Genomic DNA, 20,382 nt, shown 5'->3' on the forward strand with positions numbered 1-20,382 from the left:
AATGGAAGCATCTGGTCCACACCCTGGGGCCTGGCCCATGTTTTTTCTTAATTCGCATCATCCGTCCCTTTATGAATCTTCCACCTAAGTTCCCAATCATTGGAAATGGATATCGGATATGGCATGCTTCTTTGCTTGGGTCCCCTAGTGCTAGTGGAACGAGGCTCTCCTATCCTCTCCTCCATCAAGTGTTCGCTTGGAATTTGTGGCGGCAGCAGCACTGCAGCAGTCAGCAGAAGAGCTATTGCCTCAATGGCTCTCCTCTCGCCAGATCTCCCTAGGAATATGGGCGAGAGATGGATCATGCCTATGGCAACAACAGAATGACTAGAAAACAACGCAGATATTCCTTCTAAAAAGGAGAAGAAAACCACACAGATATTTGGCCCAAGACTTGGCTGTTCGTTGGCTATGGAAGAGGACATGATTTTTTTTCCTCCAGATACGTAGAGCATGCTGTACGTTGTAGTGTAAGTAAGAGCGCATATTGTATATCTAATAAAATTAGCGGTGCACATTATCCCTTGTTGTGCCATCCAAGACGGTAACAGAAAAGGAGGCAAAAGCCTTTCTTTTTCCTCCGAACAAAATAAAGTGAAAGTTTTTGGATCTAGGGACATTGATGGGCTGACAGGCCCAGCCTGGGTATAGGACATAGCGGGCCAAGGCAACTGGACAGTACAGCCTAGCAGCACTGTGCTTGCCTTTTCCCACACAGGCTACCAGTCCCAAGTACCCAGTACCCACTAATCCTTCCAGCACCAAAGGACAACAACATACATCATGTACATGCATGGATTAATCCACAGCTTACTTTCTCTGGGTTCGTAATAATAATAATAATAATAATAACCAGAAAATCTACAATCCATAAACCTAATGAAAACCACCAAAAGCAATATGTACTTTCGACAAGAATGTCACCAATATCTGTAACGCATGCGAATGAAGCAAATATTGCACATCTACATTATCTCAGAACAAACTTGAAGCTAGGTGAATGATCCGTAACTCTCCCAATATGTTTCCAGGGTGACCATTGGGTAAATAGCATGGGTTTGTACTGGCTTAGATCTGTATGTGCATTTCGAGAGCAGTACTATATTCTAAGAGCATAGCTAAGCTCTCAAGACTTCTACTAAGGCAAAGAAAGACACTGGATAGAGAAACCTGGTGAATAGTGAACTGATTGCTCTTTCTTTTCCATTTCTTCTTACTTGATGATTAGCCCAACAAAATGAATCAGAATCTTCAAGACAGTTTAATCTCCATCTCCTCCTTAACAAGCTCAAATATTTCATCAATTCTGATATAATGTAAGAAATCATCATTGTTATCACAACCAAATTCAAGGTGCAAATTCTATTTGTTAACATATAAAATCCAAAAGTTAAAAGATAACAAAATATGGTTTACCTACTCAGCTTGATGTTCATATTAGTATGCCAAGTGGTTAAATAAAGGCAAAATTTGCTACAGGACATGCTAAGTGACCCCTCTTTGCCAGCAGACATGCAAAATTTGGTGATTTGCTGGTGGACACTCTGGTTCCTTACAAATTTGCTGGTGGACACCCCATCCAATAAAATATTACTTTCTAGCTGCTGTGGAGAGAGAATGGCGGTAAAATGTCCAATTTGCCCCTGCCCTTTCTTCTACACCTCTTTCTTCTTCCCCATCTGCTCCGAGCAACACCGCGTCCTCCCTTCTCCCTCTCCGAGCAGCACCTCGGCCCCACAACGCCACCGTCGACGGCGGCTGCGCCCCTCCTCCGAGCCACACCTCTTCCTCCCTCCTCCCTCCCCCTCCGAGCAGCACCATGGCCAAGCAGGGCCACCACCGTCATGGCCACCGTGGCTGCTGTAGCTGGGGGCGCTGCTCGGGCGGCGCGGCCACCCAGGCTTCCTCCCCGCGTCCACCACACCCGTGTGGACCGAGCCTACACCCACCAGCCGCACCCGCCCTCGCTCGATCTGTCCATCCCGCACGCGTCGTGTCAGAGTTGCGGCGCCATTGACGGCTTGCACGTGAAGCTCGCGACCCGGCTCTCTCCTCCTCTCCTCGACCCCTATAAAGAGCGCCCTCGGACTCCTCTCTGCTCGCCGCGTCTGCCTCGCCCTCCCGAGCTCCCTTCTGCACCGCAGCGACCACACTTGCCACCGCGGCCGCCATTGACGACCCCTTTTAAGTTCCACGACCCGGCCATCCTTCCCCTCTCCGCCCTATTTAAGGGAAGCACCGGCACCGCGATCGCACGCCGCCACCACGCCTCCCCTCCTCGAGCCTCCTCTCTTGCTGCAGTGCCTCGAATCGCCGCCGCCGCCATGGCCAACCACAGCTCGAGATCATCGATCTCCCCGTGCACACCTCCTTTCGCCACCCCGTTTCCTCCATTGGAACCGCAGTGGCATGGCACGTCCGCCCAACCCCTCAAAGGCCTCGATTCAAAGCCACGGCACCTTCCCCTGTCCTCGCCGGAGCTCCAAGCCGAGCCATCGCAGTTGCTTCTGTCTTCCTGGACATGAAGGCAGCGAACCACGACCGTCCGATCTGAGATGGGCAGTTCAGATCCTATTTTGACCACCGGTCAACCAGTCAAAGGTGAGGCCACATCACCTATATGAGCCAATCCTATCACGCCACGTAGCCGTCAAATGCCACATCAGCTGAAGTCAAGCCCAGTGATCACAGTTTTACCGTGTGTGGGCCCTGCGCCGCCGTGGCCAGAGGAAGGAGACCGAGAAACAGCCAGGGGCAGAAAGGACATTTCCCATGCTTCTCTCTCCTCGAAAGCCTAGAAATGAATATTTTTTTCGGTCCGGTGTCCACCAGCAAATTTGTAAGGAACCAGAGTGTCCACCAGCAAATCGCCAAATTTTGCATGTCCGCTAGCAAAGAGGGGTCACTTTGCATGTCCTGTAGCAAATTTTGCCTTAAATAAACCTGTAAAATAGGAAGTTAACAAGATATATAACCTTGTTTGAGAAGCATGACAGCTTTAGCTAGCTAAATTTGATCTAATACAAAGATGATCCTTCTATAAATCATTTGTTTACACATTGACAACTTAGTATTCTATAAGCCTACCAAAAAGAGGATATCAGGAAAGAAACAGTTTGTTATATGAAATGCATGTGTCTAGATAAAGTGCAAGATTTCCGAAGGACCATAAGTGAACTTTTCAAACCATAAACAAGAACATGTAAAACTTCGTGCGAAGGGGTATTGCCAGGCCGCTGACTCCCTAAGATATCTGCACTCCAATTTTCAGGCAGTTGATAGGTATCTCCTGACTGAAGGCCAATACTCTGAAGTTCGTTTCATTCACCATCATATAGCTCATCATCCCAATCTAATGATGTCTGATGTTCTACACCTTCGTTTAAAGTAATCGAGAAAAATCCCAAGAGTAGCAGCCTCTACAGATACAAATGATTTACATTGTCAGGAGACTTCTCCAAAAGAGAAGAAGAACACACAACCTAAAACACAGATAGACTGAATAAAAAAACTTTTCTGTTATCAGCAAACATCACCATATAAAGAGGGATGATGTACCTTCAACTTTTGCTCTGAAACAAACATCTCAACAAGCTCCTGGGCAAGACTCTCTGAGGTGATTAAAGAAAACATAATATCTTTTTATCATGTGGACTCGAAATATGTAAACATAATCTGCACAGTGATCTCAGATATTGATTGGCATTTCTCAAACGTGAGAATATATATATTTAACCAGAAAAGTATAGTACTCTGAGTAGTCTTACTAAATCAAACTCATTTGACCTTTTGAAACTTTTCAAAGGCAATCAGATAGGTTAGGAGATCATTGGTACACCCAACAGACAAAAGATCTTAGTAGTGACTTAATCCAGAGAAGCAAGAGATGAGTAACCCACCAAATTCTAATATGGAGAACCATTTGAATACTGGCGCTCCTCCACCATCCCCTGAATCATTCAAATCATCTTGGCAGTCAGAAAACTGCATGATGGAACAATTTGGAGTCGCTTTGGAAAAACGGCGCATAGAATGGGAAGCTTTAACCAAGTAGGACAGCTGACGGACCTATGAACAGGGTAATGAAGAAAAATATTACTGGACATCAAACTACAATGCGCTATGGGGCCTGAATTTAAAATAACTGAATCAGCATAGCCTTGCAGTGGTAAATTACCATCTCCTTGTAGGCCGACAGAAGCATGCCACTGTATTGCTCCTAAACCAAGAAAGCAACAAAATCAAAGGATTAGTAGCATAATGGATAACTAAATCACGCTGTGAAGCAAATCTTACACTGAATTGGTGGCCAAGGTGTTACTACCTCTCTACGTGCCAACTTGGAGTTAGCTTTATCGCGGATCCCCGGCATGTCCTTGAGCACCCCCAAATCCGTCGCCGGCATGTTCCTGACAGCCAACCCCACACAACTCCGTCATCCATGGCCGTAATCTCAAACCCAGGAAGTACCCCCACGCAGAGAGAAAGCAAGCCTACCTGCGGGAGAGGTGGGTGTTGACGAGCGCGGAGGCGTGGGAGCGACCGTCAGCAACGGCGGCCAGCCACTAGGTCCTTGGCGGCCCTCAGATGCGACCACTGGTTGCGCACTTTGCGCTGCGCCACTGGCCTCCACAGCCTCAGCGACGACGAGGGCGACGGCGATGGGGAAGCGGCCGCCGGGTGGGGCGGCCGGGTCGGGGTTGCTGCGGAGGTCTCCATTGATTCGAAGGGTTTTTTGCGTTGCTTTGTCTGTTGGCCTGCCGCCAGGCTCGACCTCGATTCGGCTGAAGCTCGCCAAGGCAGCAAGGCTCGAGCTCGTCTCGAATAGGCTGGCTTCCTGCAATGAAGGAGCAATTAGACTAGAAGCTCTTCTAATGCTGGAATTTGGGAAGCAAAGGATGAAATGAAGGTCGCATTGCTGCTGCTGTTGCCGGCTTACTGCTATGGAAGAGGAAGGCGAACCTGTGTTCTGTGAGCTTTCAGGGCGGAGGGCGAGGTGTGGTGAGGGAGGGGAGAGGCTGGCAGCCGGCAGGCCGGCGGCCGGCGGCGGGCGGCGGGCGACGGAGAAGCAGATGGATTGGGGCGGGAGTCGCCTGGTCGCTTTGTGGGCTTTGTGTTCTGCTGGTTGCTTGGGCCCTGGGCCTTCTTCGGGCGCTGGGGCTGGGCAGCGGCCTGCGACCGGCCTAGGCGCAAGCAAGTCGCGGAGCGCAGAGGGTAAGGGGCGAGCCGGAGAGGGGCGGAGGAGGAGCGCAGAACGGAGGGGTCGACCGGCGACGGGCGGAGGTGCGTAGCGGCGTGCGGCGCGACTCCAGACGAGCGAAGGGGGCGCGACTCCGACGCGCGAGCGTTTCCATTGCGGAAACCGTCGCTGCCGACCAGTCGGACGCGATCCTCGCGCCGACCCCCCCAGCGCGCGCGTGCCTGACTCTCGCGAGCGGCCCAAAGAGCGTGTGGCTCAGGCCGCGGCCCACATACAGCATACGTTCCGCACCGTAATGGCCCCGGTCCGCACCATTGCCGCCTTCTTCGATCCGCGTCGTAGTTCTGTAGGTCCCTTCGGTAGGTGAGTTTCTCTTTTTATTTCTTTTCTTTTTTCTATTATTTCTTTTCTTTTTCCCTTTTTTCCTTTCTCTGTGCTGTTTTATCGTTCTTTTTATTTTTTACTTTTCTTTCATTTCCTTTGTGCGTTTTCTCCTTTATTTTTTCTTTCTTTTTTCTTTCTTTATATTTTTCTTTTATACGTGGCCTTTTGTTCTTCTTTTCATTTTTCTATTTTTTCTTTATTTTATTCATTTTTCTTTTGCCCTAATTAATTATTTTTAATTTCATTTTTTCACGTTCTTTATTTTTTTTCTATTTGCTTCTCTTTTTATGTTTCACTAGTGAAGGCCTGCCGATAAGGGAATAAGTTCAGGTTTTTGAATGTATAATTCTCATGCAGTATATGATTTACTGTCTTCCGGGATGTAATAAGTTGAGACTCACAGGATGCATATATTACATGCGAAAGGTCTGGTAAAGTTCATACACTTTTCACCGACTAACAAATCAGACACTGACAGGAACCATTTTACATGATAAGTTTGTGAAAACCGTCCACGCAGAGGTGAGAAAATGATGCCGTGGACATCTTGTTCGGTTGCAACACCTGGTGAGAGGAAAATTTTGGTTGAATCAATAGATGATAGATAAACATCAGCATGTGTATAGCAAACGAAGAAGTTCCTAAAATCTGGCACATGCATGGGACAATATATATTGGATCTGTAGGAAATTTTTAATATGTTCATGGAATAAAATGGAGTAACAAAGTCATTAAAATGTGGCTGTCATTAACTGATTTCAGAATTAGTAAATGGTTTTCTTTGGGTAGCTTTGGATAAGTAGCTTGTAGACTAATAATTACAAGACTTGTACATGAAAAGTAGGTTTATCTTTTGTAACCCAACTAAACTGAAAACTGAGCAGGCACCATGTATTTACCTATTTTGGGGGTCCCAGTTAGGGAGGCCCTATGAGTAGTTTCTGTCGGAGGATCCTTTGAAGATGTTGCCTTGCCTCTACAATTTGTATATGAACGGATGATCCTGTGCAATTGTCGAAGCATGTTAGACTTCTGTGGATATAATGTAGCAGTCCAAATGTTTTGTGGAAATGATGATTGACCTAAATTTTCGTAGTAGCCTGTTTGGTGACCTGTGGAAATGAGTGCATGAATGTACTGAGAGGAAGAAAGCCGTTGAAATGCGACACATAGCAAACTATCAAAGTTACAGATGTGGTACTCAAAGAAGAACAAAAATGACCAACTGAACCTATAAATTATTACAATGGAAAAATAGCAGGAATTTAGTGAATAAGAGTGGCTTTAGAAAGAAACAAAATGGCATTATCTGATCTCTTGTAGTTGGGCACAATGGAATGCACTGAGAAATACCATCCTTTGCAACAATCCAAATTGGGAGCACATACAACAAAGATGAAAAATTGTAGCCAAGCATTACTCATGCACAGAGCATAGGTCTTCCATAAATTTCGAGAAATATGTATGAAAAACAAAGGAAGTTGACTGATACTGAATGTAGTGAACATGTACAACGTGCGCAACTAACTGAACTGGGAAATTTTCCTAAACAAATCATACGGGGAAAGGAACATTATTTGTAGCAAGGACTAAAGTATATCCTTTGGCTGTGAAGGAATACATAGATAAGAAGATAATTATACATCTGTACACAGGTAATATGGTTGAGCATGACCCCTTACATTGCTAAATATTTGAATTTAGCAAAGTAACATACAGATGGCATGTATCATGACATATATCATCTTAACTAAATATCCGAATAATTCGACATGAACAAATGGACCTGAATAAATTCGAGCTCACAGCCTGTGATGGTACTGTCCATAGCACATAGCAGTAATCAAGAAGAGCTTACAACCAAGAAAATAGCAAAATACCTTAGACATACCTATGAATGTACCGTTGCACCCTTGTTGCTTGTTTTTTTTTTTTGAATCTGTCAACCTGTTAATTTCAGCGAAGGCACATCTTATTGAGCAATGCAATAGCATAGGGAACCATTCAGAAGGCATAGGAATACTTGCACCTGTTATTAGCACCATATTGTTTTTTAGTACCATAGGACTTATGGAAGCCTATAAATAATCACATCCAAATGTGATGGAAGCACTAAAATAGAGCAAATTGACACTACTAACTACAAAGGAATCATCAGTTCTATAGGAATCGACCTCAGGGCATCACATAAATAACCAAGTTGACTTTCGAGAAAGATTGGTATAAACCATTTTTTGAGGCAAACATGCTAAGAAGGGCAAGCAAAATATGACACAGTGCTCAGGCTGAAGATGCAAAGTCTCTTATATAAAATCTTGCCAATGCTCTATATCTTAATTGAAGGAACAGACTGAATATATACACAATAAACAAAAGGGTGTTATTTAAAAATAGTCTTTAATAGGGAACTAAGGACAAATTTGTCTGATACAGAAAGCAATGAAAGGGAAATATTTTCTAGTAACTCTAAAGCAAGTTAGGAAAAGATATGCTCAATGCCGTGGTTCATTTGGATCATCTAGTCCTACAGGTATCTAGATTGACGTTGCGAGATGGATCTCTGTCTAGATCAGGTAATTAATAATTTCAAATCTTAGGAAACCAGATAGTAGGATTAAGTATATCAATCCTCAACCATGGGAACAGGAACACTGGATGGAAGAAAAATCTCTGCATACTCAAAGAAAACTAACTATGGGCAACCTACTGGCCTTGTCCTCAATTTAAATTATGAAACATAGGGCTTTTTCACAGATGCACAGTAGCCTCACAGAGCCAAACTTTTGTTTTAAACTTAAAAAAAGTGTGCGATGTGGAATCTTTTTACTAATCTGTTGAACAATCTATCAATGGAAGAAACACCTAGTTGATGCTAGCTTTATAGAAGCAGTATACCCAATTTACTCATCGCTGTACTATTCTTATAAAATAGAACCACATTATATCTGAACCAACAAAGCTCTATTACAAGGCTGGAAGCTAAGCAAACGAAACCTTATCACAGATTAGGGGTCCTACCATTACCTCCAGTAAAAAAGAAACAAATTACAGCTAGTTTCATCTATCCTTGAACAGGCTGCGCTTTGTGAGGGATAACAGCACTACAATAAATCATGAATCGTGAAGCACACAAAGAAGAGAAGAAAATTTCACTTACAATGCAGACAGCCCCAAGTTTGACTGTCCGAACCAAGTGAGAAGCTTCAAAGACATGTGTTGACTTCAGTGGGTGTGCAAAATCTCCTTTTTGTTGTCGTCTTCATTATAGGCTTGGACGAGCTCCCTCAGGTGGCCTTAAGTTTTGGACCCACATGATGAAAGAGCAGTACTGAGTTGAGATGAACTGCATACCAAACGTATATTTGCTGAGAGCGAATAGGTCTCGGAAAATTGTGATAGATTGATATGGGTACAGGAAGTACATTATATAGGCAAGGATCAGGAAGGATTTATAGAAACACCCAATCAACGGTGATCCTTGCCTAATCAATAATCATCTACCATAATCCCTAGAGGCAGCCCAGCCAATAGGCTTGGGGCCCATAGGCGCCTATTCTAACACGTCCTCATAGTCGAATCGTCAGCCACTCTGCATGTTTAGACTGGACCTGAACTCCGTGAACACTAAAGAAGGCAGCCCTTTGGTGAAGATATCTGCATATTGTGAAAAAGTGGGAACATGCAGAACACGAAGATCACCAATGGCTACTCACTCTCGGACGAAGTGAAGATCAATCTCAATGTACTTGGTTCGTTGATGCTGTATCGGGTTGGAGGTCATGTAGACGACACTGATGTTGTCGCAATACATGAGTGTGGCACGCCGAAGAGGGGCATGTAGCTCTAGAAGAAGCTGGCGTAGCTAGGTGGCCTCAGCAACTCCATTGGCCACCGCACGATACTCGGCTTCAGCACTGGATCTTGACACCATGTTCTGGCGCTTGGAGGACCAGGAGACAAGATTGTCGCCAAAAAAACACAGCATAGCCCGAGGTGGACTTACGGGTGTCTGGACAACCAGCCCAATCAACATCGGTGTAGACGAGAAGATCAGCCAAAGTAGACGGTCACAGCAGGAGACCAAGGTGGAGAGTGCCTCGAACATAGCGCAAAATCCACTTTAGAGCTACAAGGTGAGGCTCATGAGTAGGGATGAAAACGGATCGGATACGAACGGATATCACTCATATTATATTTGTTTTCATATTTTTGTTCGGATTCGGATTCGGACACGGATAGTGTTCGGATACATATACGAATACGGATTGACTCGATTACGGATATGAATAATGAGTATCGAATACGGTATGAATCGGATTCGGAGAAGGTCGGATACAAATATCTATTCGGATATTGAGTAAAAGCAGCATATATATAGTTCATTTTTTCATTTGAGAAAGTTTGAACAAAATGTAGTTCAAATTTCATAAGTGTGTGACATGGTTTCAGAAAGTCTATATGAGATTCAAGAATTTGTGACTAGTGTTTGATAAAACTTTCTCAAATGGGAAAATGAGCTATGTAACAATTGTAGATCTTGCTGAGATGATCAAACTTGGTATTCAGAGTTTTTTCATCTGAAGTCATTTACTGTCTCATTTGAGCAAGTTTGACCAAGTCAAATTTGGTCAAATGAAAAAACAATACTTTGACTCTAGTATTATGAACTCTAAATGACTTCAAATTGAAAAGTTTTGAATACCAAGTTTGTTCAACTCCTCAAGATCTACAATTGTTGTTTTGGTCAACTTTCTATTTGAGATAGTTTGGACGGTTCAAATTTATAATTTTTAAATTTTGATGCCTACAAACTAGTTTTCAGAACCCTAGATTGTCTCAAATTAAAAAGTTTTGAATACCAAGTTTGTTCAGATAAATAAAGGTCTACAATCCTTATATAGGCCATTTTTTCATTTGAGAAAGTTTGAATAAAATGTAGTTCAAATTTCACAAGTGTGTGACATAGTTTTAGAAAGTCTATATGAGATTCAAGAATTTGTGACTAGTGTTTGATAAAACTTTCTCAAATGACAAAATGAGCTATATAACAATTGTAGATCTTGCTGAGATGATCAAACTTGGTATTCAGAGTTTTTTCATCTGAGGTCATTTAGTGTCTCATTTGAGCAAGTTTGACCAAGTCAAATTTGGTCAAATGAAAAAATAACACTTTGACTCTAGTATTATGAACTCTAAATGACTTCAAATTGAAACGTTTTGAATACCAAGTTTGTTCAACTCATTAAGATCTACAATTGTTGTTTTGGTCAACTTTCCATTTGAGATAGTTTGGACGGTTCAAATTTGTGATTTTTAAATTTTAACGCCTACAAACTAGTTTTCGAAAGCCTAGATTGTCTCAAATTGAAAAGTTTTGAATACCAAGTTTGTTAAGCTCATCAAGATCTACAATCCTTATATAGGACATTTTTTCATTTGAGAAAGTTTGAACAAAATGTAGTTCAAATTTCACAAGTGTGTAACATAGTTTTAGAAAGTCTATATGAGATTCAAGAATTTGTGACTAGTGTTTGATAAAACTTTCTCAAATGAGAAAATGACCTATGTAACAATTGTAGATCTTGCTGAGATGATCAAACTTGGTATTCAGAGTTTTTTCATCTGAGGTCATTTAGTGTCTCATTTGAGCAAGTTTGACCAAGTCAAATTTGGTCAAATAAAAAAACAACACTTTGACTCTAGTATTATGAACTCTAAATGACTTCAAATTGAAAAGTTTTGAATACCATGTTTGTTCAACTCATCAAGATCTACAATTGTTGTTTTGGTCAACTTTCCATTTGAGATAGTTTGAATGGTTCAAATTTGTGGTTTTTAAATTTTGACGCCTACAAACTAGTTTTTGGAACCCTAGATTGTCTCAAATTGAAAAGTTTTGAATACCAAGTTTGTTCAGCTCATCAAGATCTACAATCCTTATATACGTCATTTTTTCATTTGAGAAAGTTTGAACAAAATATAATTCAAATTTCACAAGTGTGTGACATAGTTTTAGAAAGTCTATATGAGATTCAAGAATTTATTACTAGTGTTTGATAAAACTTTCTCAAATAAGAAAATGAGCTATGTAACAATTGTAGATCTTGCTGAGATGATCAAACTTGGTATTCAGAGTTTTTTCATCTGAGGTCATTTAGTGTCTCATTTGAGCAAGTTTGACCAAGTCAAATTTGGTCAAATGAAAAAACAACACTTTGACTCTAGTATTATGAACTCTAAATGACTTCAAATTGAAACGTTTTGAATACCAAGTTTGTTCAACTCATTAAGATCTACAATTGTTGTTTTGGTCAACTTTCCATTTGAGATAGTTTGGACGGTTCAAATTTGTGATTTTTAAATTTTGACGCCTACAAACTAGTTTTCGAAAGCCTAGATTGTCTCAAATTGAAAAGTTTTGAATACCAAGTTTGTTAAGCTCATCAATATCTACAATCATTATATAGGACATTTTTTCATTTGAGAAAGTTTAAACAAAATGTAGTTCAAATTTCACAAGTATGTGACATGGTTTTAGAAAGTCTATATGAGATTCAAGAATTTGAGACTAGTGTTGGATAAAACTTTCTCAAATGAGAAAATGAGCTATATAAAAATTGTAGATCTTGCTGAGATGATCAAACTTGGTATTCAGAGTTTTTTCATCCGAGGTCATTTAGTGTCTCATTTGAGCAAGTTTGACCAAGTCAAATTTAGTCAAATAAAAAAATAACACTTTGACTCTAGTATTATGAACTCTAAATGACTTCAAATTGAAACGTTTTGAATACCAAGTTTGTTCAACTCATCAAGATCTACAATTGTTGTTTTGGTCAACTTTCCATTTGAGATAGTTTGGATGGTTCAAATTTGTGATTTTTAAATTTCGACGCCTACAAACTAGTTTTCAGAATCCTAGATTGTCTCAAATTGAAAAGTTTTGAATACCAAGTTTGTTCAGATCATCAAGATCTACAATCCTTATATAGGCCATTTTTTCATTTGAGAAAGTTTGAACAAAATGTAGTTCAAATTTCATAAGTGTGTGACATGGTTTTAGAAAGTCTATATGAGATTCAAGAATTTGTGACTAGTGTTTGATAAAACTTTCTCAAATGAGAAAATGAGCTATGTAACAATTGTAGATCTTGCTGAGATGATCAAACTTGGTATTCAGAGTTTTTTCATCTGAGGTCATTTAGTGTCTCATTTGAGCAAGTTTGACCAAGTCAAATTTGGTCAAATGAAAAAACAACACTTTGACTCTAGTATTATGAACTCTAAATGACTTCAAATTGAAAAGTTTTGAATACCATGTTTGTTCAACTCATCAAGATCTACAATTGTTGTTTTGGTCAACTTTCTATTTGAGATAGTTTGAACGGTTCAAATTTGTGGTTTTTAAATTTTGACGCCTACAAACTAGTTTTTGGAACCCTAGATTGTCTCAAATTAAAAAGTTTTGAATACCAAGTTTGTTCAGCTCATCAAGATCTACAATCCTTATATAGGCCATTTTTTCATTTGAGAAAGTTTGAACAAAATGTAATTCAAATTTCACAAGTGTGTGACATAGTTTTAGAAAGTCTATATGAGATTCAAGAATTTATGACTAGTGTTTGATAAAACTTTCTCAAATGACAAAATGAGCTATGTAACAATTGTAGATCTTGCTGAGATGATCAAACTTCGTATTCAGAGTTTTTTCATCTGAGGTCATTTAGTATCTCGTTTGAGCAAGTTTGACCAAGTCTAAATTTGGTCAAATGAAAAAACAACACTTTGACTCTAGTATTATGAACTCTAAATGACTTCAAATTGAAAAGTTTTGAATACCAAGTTTGTTTAACTCATCAAGATATACAATTGTTGTTTTGGTCAACTTTCCATTTGAGATAGTTTGGATGGTTCAAATTTATGATTTTTAAATTTTGACGCCTACAAACTAGTTTTCGGAACCCTAGATTGTCTCAAATTGAAAAGTTTTGAATACCAAGTTTGTTCAGCTCATCAAGACCTACAATCCTTATATAGGCCATTTTTTCATTTGAGAAAGTTTGAAAAATATCCGGATAATATCCGTTTTAATAATCCGGATATATCCGATACTTATCCGGATTATCCGATATCCGCCGGATATTGATGATATTACATCCGTATTTGATATCCGCCTAAGATATCCGTTTTATTATCCGTATCCGAAAAAAATTATGGATATCCGAGTAACTATCCAGATAAGTGTTCATATTTGTTCGGTCGAACGGACGGTCGAATAAATATCCGTATCGTTTTCATCCATACTCATGAGGGTCGTGCATATGAAGACAGACTTGCTGCACAGCATATGCAATATCTGGCCGGGTGAACGTTAGGTACTGTAAGGCTCCAGCGAGGCTGTGAAAGTCTAAAGGGTTAGAGACAGGGGTGCCATCTGCTGCAGCAATCTTCGGATTGGTGTCAACTGGAGTGGAACACGACTTACACTCTACCATCCTGGCGCAATCAAGAATGTCCAACATATATTGTCGCTGAGAAAGAAGAAGGCCATCACCACTGAGCTGAACATGCATACCGAGGAAGTAATGCAGTTCACCAAGGTCCTTCATAGCGAACTCCTGCTGAAGGACTGAGATGATCCGCCAAAGAAGGTCGGTTGAGGAGGTTGAGGACGATGTCATCAACATAGAGCAATAGGTAAGCTATGTCTGATCCGCGTTGGTAAATGAAGAGTGAAGTGCCTGACTTGGCTTCAGCAAACCCAAGGGACAATAAGTGTGTGGCCATGCGACTGTACCAAGCATGAGGGGCCTGCTTGAGGCCATATAGTGACTTCTTCAAGTGACAAACATAATCCAGATGAGCTAGATCTTCAAACCCAGACAGCTGCTGACAATAAACTGTCTCTGTCATGTTGCCATGAAGAAAGGCGTTCTTCACATCAAGCTGGTGGATGAGCCAGCAGCGAGAGAGAGCTAGGGAGAGCACCGTGTGAACTATAGCAGGCTTCACCATGGGACTGAATGTCTCATCAAAGTCCACACCAGGCCATTGGGTAAAGCCATAGAGAACCCAACGCGCCTTATGCCTTTCATGGGAGCCATCAGACTGAAACTTGTGCTTGAAGATCCACTTGTCGGCGACGACGTTGGCCCGAGGGGGGCAAGACACGAGATCCCAAGTGTGATTCTTTAGTAGGGCACTGTGTTCCTCTTCCATTGCAGCTCACCACATGGGGTCAGTAAGAGAGCTATGAAATGTCTTCGGTATTGGTGACATAGACGTAGCGTGGTACGCAGCAGGCATCTAAAAACCTCTCTTCGAATGTGTGCCCATGGCATGCTGGTTGGTCACAGGAGGGACAACAACAACCCCTTTGGGTAGTGGGAGCGGCGTGGCTAGTGCAGGTGCAGCTTGGGCGGCGGTGACAGGAGCAGTTGGAGCAGGCTATGGTCGAGGCCAGCGCGTGTTGTGGTAGGTGAAGGCGCGGTCTAGATGAAGAGGCGGGAACTCGAGCGGGGGCCCACGGGGTGCTTGAGGAGGTGACACCGACACTATGGAGCCCGCGGTCGGTGCTGGAGACGGTGAGCTTGCGCGAAGCGTTGGCGAGATGTACAGCTGGCGAGGTGCGCTTCCAGTCGTGTTGGGTGTGTCCTGAGCCGCACGTGGCACAGGAGGGGTCCCTAGCATTTGTAGTGCAGGTGGGATGTAGAGCACAGGCACCGAGGGATCAGCAGTGTCTACTAGGGGATCAGTAGCAGCCATCGGAGGCGTTGGGGGCGCCCCAGGCATAGTCTTAGAGGGACCGGTAGGGGCGCTGTTGACGTTAGAGGTGCTGGATGGTGTTCCTGCAGACAAAAACTTATGTAATGGTCCAATAGGAGTGGACACAACATCAGTAGCATCAAGAAACTCAAAGTCCTCCGGAATACTAGGACCATTACACTCAGCAAAGGGGAAGGCTGTTTCATCGAAGATGACGTGCCGAGAGATGATGACTCTATTGGTGGAGAGGTCAAGGCAGCGGTATCCTTTGTGGTGAGCAGAGTAGCCTAGGAAGACACAAGGCAGACCTAGGAGTGAGTTTATGAGGAGCGGTGGTGGACAGGTTTGGATAACACTTGTAGCCAAAGACTCGTAGGTGATCATATGCCGGTTGCGTGCCGTACAGGGCAAGGTGGGGCGTGGAGAACTATAGAGTCTTGGTGGGCAGTATGTTAAGCAGAAGGGTCACTGTGGAGAGGGCCTCCGCCTAGTAGGAGGGAGGCATAGATGCCTGAAAAAGCAGTGAGCGAATGACATTATTGATGGAGCGAATAATGCGTTCAACTTTACCATTTTGTGGCGAGGTGTAGGGGCAAGACATATGAAGATGGATGCCCTAGGTGAGGAAGAAGTGACGGATGTTAGAGTTGTCAAACTCTTTCCCATTGTCACACTGGACAGCCTTGACGTGGGTGCCAAATTGGGTGGAGGCATGGGCGATGAAGTGGGCAAGCGTACTATAAGTGTCAGATTTGAGTCGTAAAGGAAAAGTCCACTAGTGAGTGCAATCATCAAGTATGACCAAATAGTATTTGTAACCAGAAACACTAACAACTGGAGATGTCCATAAGTCATAATGAATAAGATCAAACTTGCTAGACGCACGAGAGGTGGATGAATGAAAGGGCAGACGAACATGATGCCCTAACTGACAAGCATGACATAGATCTGAACAGTCTTGAATGTGACAGGAAACACTAGAGGCAAGCTTCAACAACGCCTCATGACCGGGGTGATCGAGATGCTGATGCCACAGTGGGGAGGGAGCCTGAGCAACAAAGGAGTGTGCTGGGGGTAGGCGCAGTGGATATAGCGGCCCGGAGCTATTGCACCTGACGATCTCGGTCCGAGATGGAAGAACCTTCATAGAACAACTAGCAGGGTCAAACTCAATAGAACAATTGTTGTCGATAGTGAATTGGCGCACAGAGATGAGATTCTTAATAAGTTGTGGCGACATAAGAACATTATTAAGATGTAAAGTAGGGGACAGCACTATGGAGCCAGTGGTAGTAACAAGAAGCATGGAACCATTACCGACAACAATAGATGAAGGAGTAGGATACCACGGGAATAGAACATGTGAAAGGGAGGAAGACTGAGATGTCATATGTGAAGTAGCACCTGTGTCGAAGTACCACTCGTTGGACGAAGGAGGGGTCAGCGATGTCGTGCTAAAGGCGGGGGCGAGGGCCGTCTAGTTTCAAGAAGGGAGGCCGGCCATAGGATTGTAGTACCCCAGGGCGACCCACTGTCCTAAGCCATCAGAGGCAGTGACGGTAGCAGGCTGCTGATGGGCGACGAGTGCTGGCTGCTGCTGGGTGAGGAGGGCCTGCTACTGTGCATGCTGCTGTGCCTGTAGATGAGGAGGCACTGGGATGGGTGCTAGTGGAGGACGAGGACCCCCTGTCCACATCTGAATGGAACCCATCCATGGGTTGTAGACACTGGGCTAGGGGCGACCACCGATGGTAGGCTGCTGGGCGCCGGTCGTCTGCTACTGCTACTACTTGGTGCCAGAGGGAGGGCGATGGCCTCTAGTGCTATTGTTGCCACTAGGGCCCCCCTTTCCACTGTCGTTGGGCCTACGGCGGCGATTGCCGTTGGAGGACTTAGGCCCACCAACGCCCTTGGAGCCTGTGTTGGACATGAGTGAGGCAGCGCTGGAGGAGCCTGCTGCTGCGGTGGAGACAGCGAGAGCAGTGGTAGGGGACTCCTTGTTCTCCAATGTGAGTTCCTCGAGGATGAGGTCATCACGAGCCTCTAGGAAGGTGGGGAAGGGCTGGCTACGACATAGGCGGGCCTCGACGTGGCTGAAGCGCTCATTAAGGCCACGGATCACGTTAAGGACGAGGGTGCGGTCGGTGAGCACTTCACCAAGAGCCATGAGGTCATCAGCCATCTTCTTTAGTCGACGGTAGTAGTCGGTGATAGAGAGGTCACCCTGGATGAAGATGCAAAACCACGTCTCAAGGTGGATGGAGCGAGCCTCCCGATTGCCGAGGAACTGGGACTCGACGGTGAGCCAGGCATGCCGGGCCATGGAGCCCTGGGCGGAGATGATCTCGGCAAGGTCATCGGTGAGCGTGGCGTTGATCCAGGACTTGACGACACAGTCCATCTGAGCCTAGTCAGGGGAGATCAGGGCCGGAGGTTCCTCGTGGATGTGGTCCTGAAGAGAGAACTTGCTGAGGATGAGAAGGAACTGATCGCGCCAGCGGTTGAAGTTGCCAGAGTCAACATCGAGGATGGTGGTGACATGGTTCCGGATGTTGTTGACGGCGATGGCCTGGGCGTGCAGTTGCAGCAGTGCCATGGCCTCATGAAGGAGCATGGCTGAGGCGAGGTCGGGAGGAGACATGGAAGATGTGCTAGAGGAGGCGCCTCCAGGTGCACCGGGGGCGGTGGCGGCGGCAGCTGCGGCTACGCGCGCCAGGGCTTCGCTGGCACGGGCAGCAGCCACGTCGCGATCTTTGACGATGACTGCAGCCTCCTCCTCGACCTAGGCAGCGCGAGCCAGGGCGGCCTGGTGCTCCTTGTCGAGAAGTTGGGTGGCGGCGGCGGCGGTGTTCGCCTTCTCCTTGGCCTGGCGTGCTGCGATCTCTTCAGCGGTAACATCCCCAGACCTACGAGAGGGCAGGGGGGAGAGATGGCGCTGCCCGGTAGAGGCCGGTGCGTAGGGTTGTGTAGCGGAAGGGAAGACCTAAACCTAGGCAGCTGATACCATGAGAGCGAATAGGTCTCAGAAAATTGTGATAGATTGATATGGGTACAGAGAGTACATTATATAGGCAAGGATCAGGAAGGGTTTATAGAAACACCCAATCAACGGTGATCCTTGCCTAATCAATAATCATCTACCATAATCCCTAGAGGTAGCCCAGCCAATAGGCTTGGGCGCCAGGCCCATGGCCAGCCCTTAGGTGCCTATTCTAACATTTGCATGTGTCCTATGATCCATTTAGAAAAAAGCAAAACACAGCAGTGACAAATATGGAACTGGAAAAGTGACCAAAAAAAGATGCTGCTTTGAGGGGGAGGAAATAATCTTACCGGAAAGGACATTGGGAAGTGAGTTGGAAGGTGAAGGAGAGCCTTGTAGATTAGGTTTCAGTGTACAAACTGCATGGTATGGAGATGGAGGTGAGCTTTTTTCAACCTGGTTAACAATCTTGCGAAGTCCTTGAACTGTATCCACACCTGTGCCTATATATATAATTCAGTGTGTCTGTCAGACAGAGGAAATGCTGAAGACCTCCAATACCGATGACTTACAACATAAAAGGCATTTTATTTCTTGCCTTGCCAACTATATATAGCCTCAATGACCTTCTATGGCAATTTCAACTGAAATGATGCGGCGTGACACTATTTTTTTGAGAAAATAAACTTTTTGGAGGCACAAATGGCGTCACACAAACAACAAACAATGCGACTTAAGTTCTGTGTATGGCCTCTGAGGTAGTGAACATGAGATCAGCTCATCAAATGTGTCAGTGAAAACTTCTTTTACAAAATCAAGGATGGATTCTTGTTTGAATTTGTCTATCCTCTTTACACAAACCTAATCAGTTCACCAGATGTGTCAAAAGCAAGGTTCCTCCTAAGATTCAACTGGTTTTGATTACATAGTTTTTTTCTTTTCACACAGTGCATACTGGTCATCCAGTGGTTAGGAAGAGCGATTTATGCTTGGATCAGTATACAGTGCACTACTACTCATGTAACAATCAATCTAAAATCTTAAGTTTTGGCTTCCACATAGTTTGCCCGACATTTATGGTTCTCCAAGGTTTTCTACTTTGTATTGAGAAAAATCAATAAATAGCAGAGTTTGATGTTATGCTATTGTCATACGGAAAAGCAACCAAGTTTCAATCTGAAACTAAAATTAGAAAGAAAACACGAAACTTGTTGAACCTCTTTTAGACATTTGAAGCTGTACAACTATCTCGCTAAGTAATACAGTACTTTAACTTGTCAAACAGATTCCTTTTTTTCTATTATTTTGAAAGGCCAAAGAGGGGATTCCACTGATAGTGCGTTTGAAAAATCATATCATACCAAGTAGATGCAAATTTCATAAGGAGAATACCATAGGCGCTACAAGATAAATAATTAATTCTAGTGTGACCAAAAAAGTCATGCAATTTCTGATGTTGCAGTTGGCTATACAATATGTGACTTGTATATGTTGGTGGTATTATTTACACAGGCCAAATAGCATCTATTTTGATTTGTTTTAAATGGTAAGCAGATTGGTAAACAAATTCAGCTAAAAGAGACTACTCACCTGAAGAAGGCAGGAGCAAAAACAAATCTGTTAGGCAATAAACTCCCTTCAACAACAAAAACAACAACATAGCCTTTCAGTCCCAAGCAAGTTGGGGTAGGCTAGAGTTGAAACCCACCAAGAGCCCCAAGTCATGGTTCAGGAAATAAACTCCCTTCAATTACTCTTTTATTCTTCTCCTGTTGTAATGCACAAAGTGAGAACCTGCACTACATTCACACAATTCAACTAAGCAAGTCTATGTTACTAAAAGACGTCGGACTGTGTGAAAAAGCAATTGCCTACAGCCCATGTGAAAAGTTTAGACAAATAAAAGATAGCATGCGGCATCATGGAGTATTAAGTATCATCGGCCCTTGCAAGAAGAAGTACACATAATTTTTCATTGTAGGCAAAATTGGCTGTAAAAAAAACCACTGCCATGTTTGGATATCACATTTACAGCAGAAAGTAAAATGGATGT

At 43.6% G+C, this 20,382-nt stretch overlaps 1 protein-coding gene and 1 pseudogene across 1 annotated transcript; one reads left to right on the top strand and one right to left on the bottom strand.

The window, feature by feature from the left end:
- Positions 1 to 895: 895 nt before the first annotated feature.
- On the bottom strand, positions 896 to 5,426 carry LOC136504080 (uncharacterized; annotated as a pseudogene).
- On the top strand, positions 1,845 to 2,525 carry LOC136467797 (uncharacterized). The gene has a single exon (XM_066466585.1). It carries the CDS (start codon positions 1,845 to 1,847, stop codon positions 2,523 to 2,525), a length of 681 nt encoding a protein of 226 aa, XP_066322682.1.
- Positions 5,427 to 20,382: the final 14,956 nt, after the last annotated feature.

The sequence above is a fragment of the Miscanthus floridulus genome, chromosome 1 (assembly GCF_019320115.1).
Source record: "Miscanthus floridulus cultivar M001 chromosome 1, ASM1932011v1, whole genome shotgun sequence".
Taxonomy (NCBI): domain Eukaryota; kingdom Viridiplantae; phylum Streptophyta; class Magnoliopsida; order Poales; family Poaceae; genus Miscanthus; species Miscanthus floridulus.

Excerpts from the sequence above, each read along its gene's own strand:
- LOC136467797 (XM_066466585.1), top strand. The coding sequence starts at position 1,845 with ATGGCCACCGTGGCTGCTGTAGCTGGGGGCGCTGCTCGGGCGGCGCGG.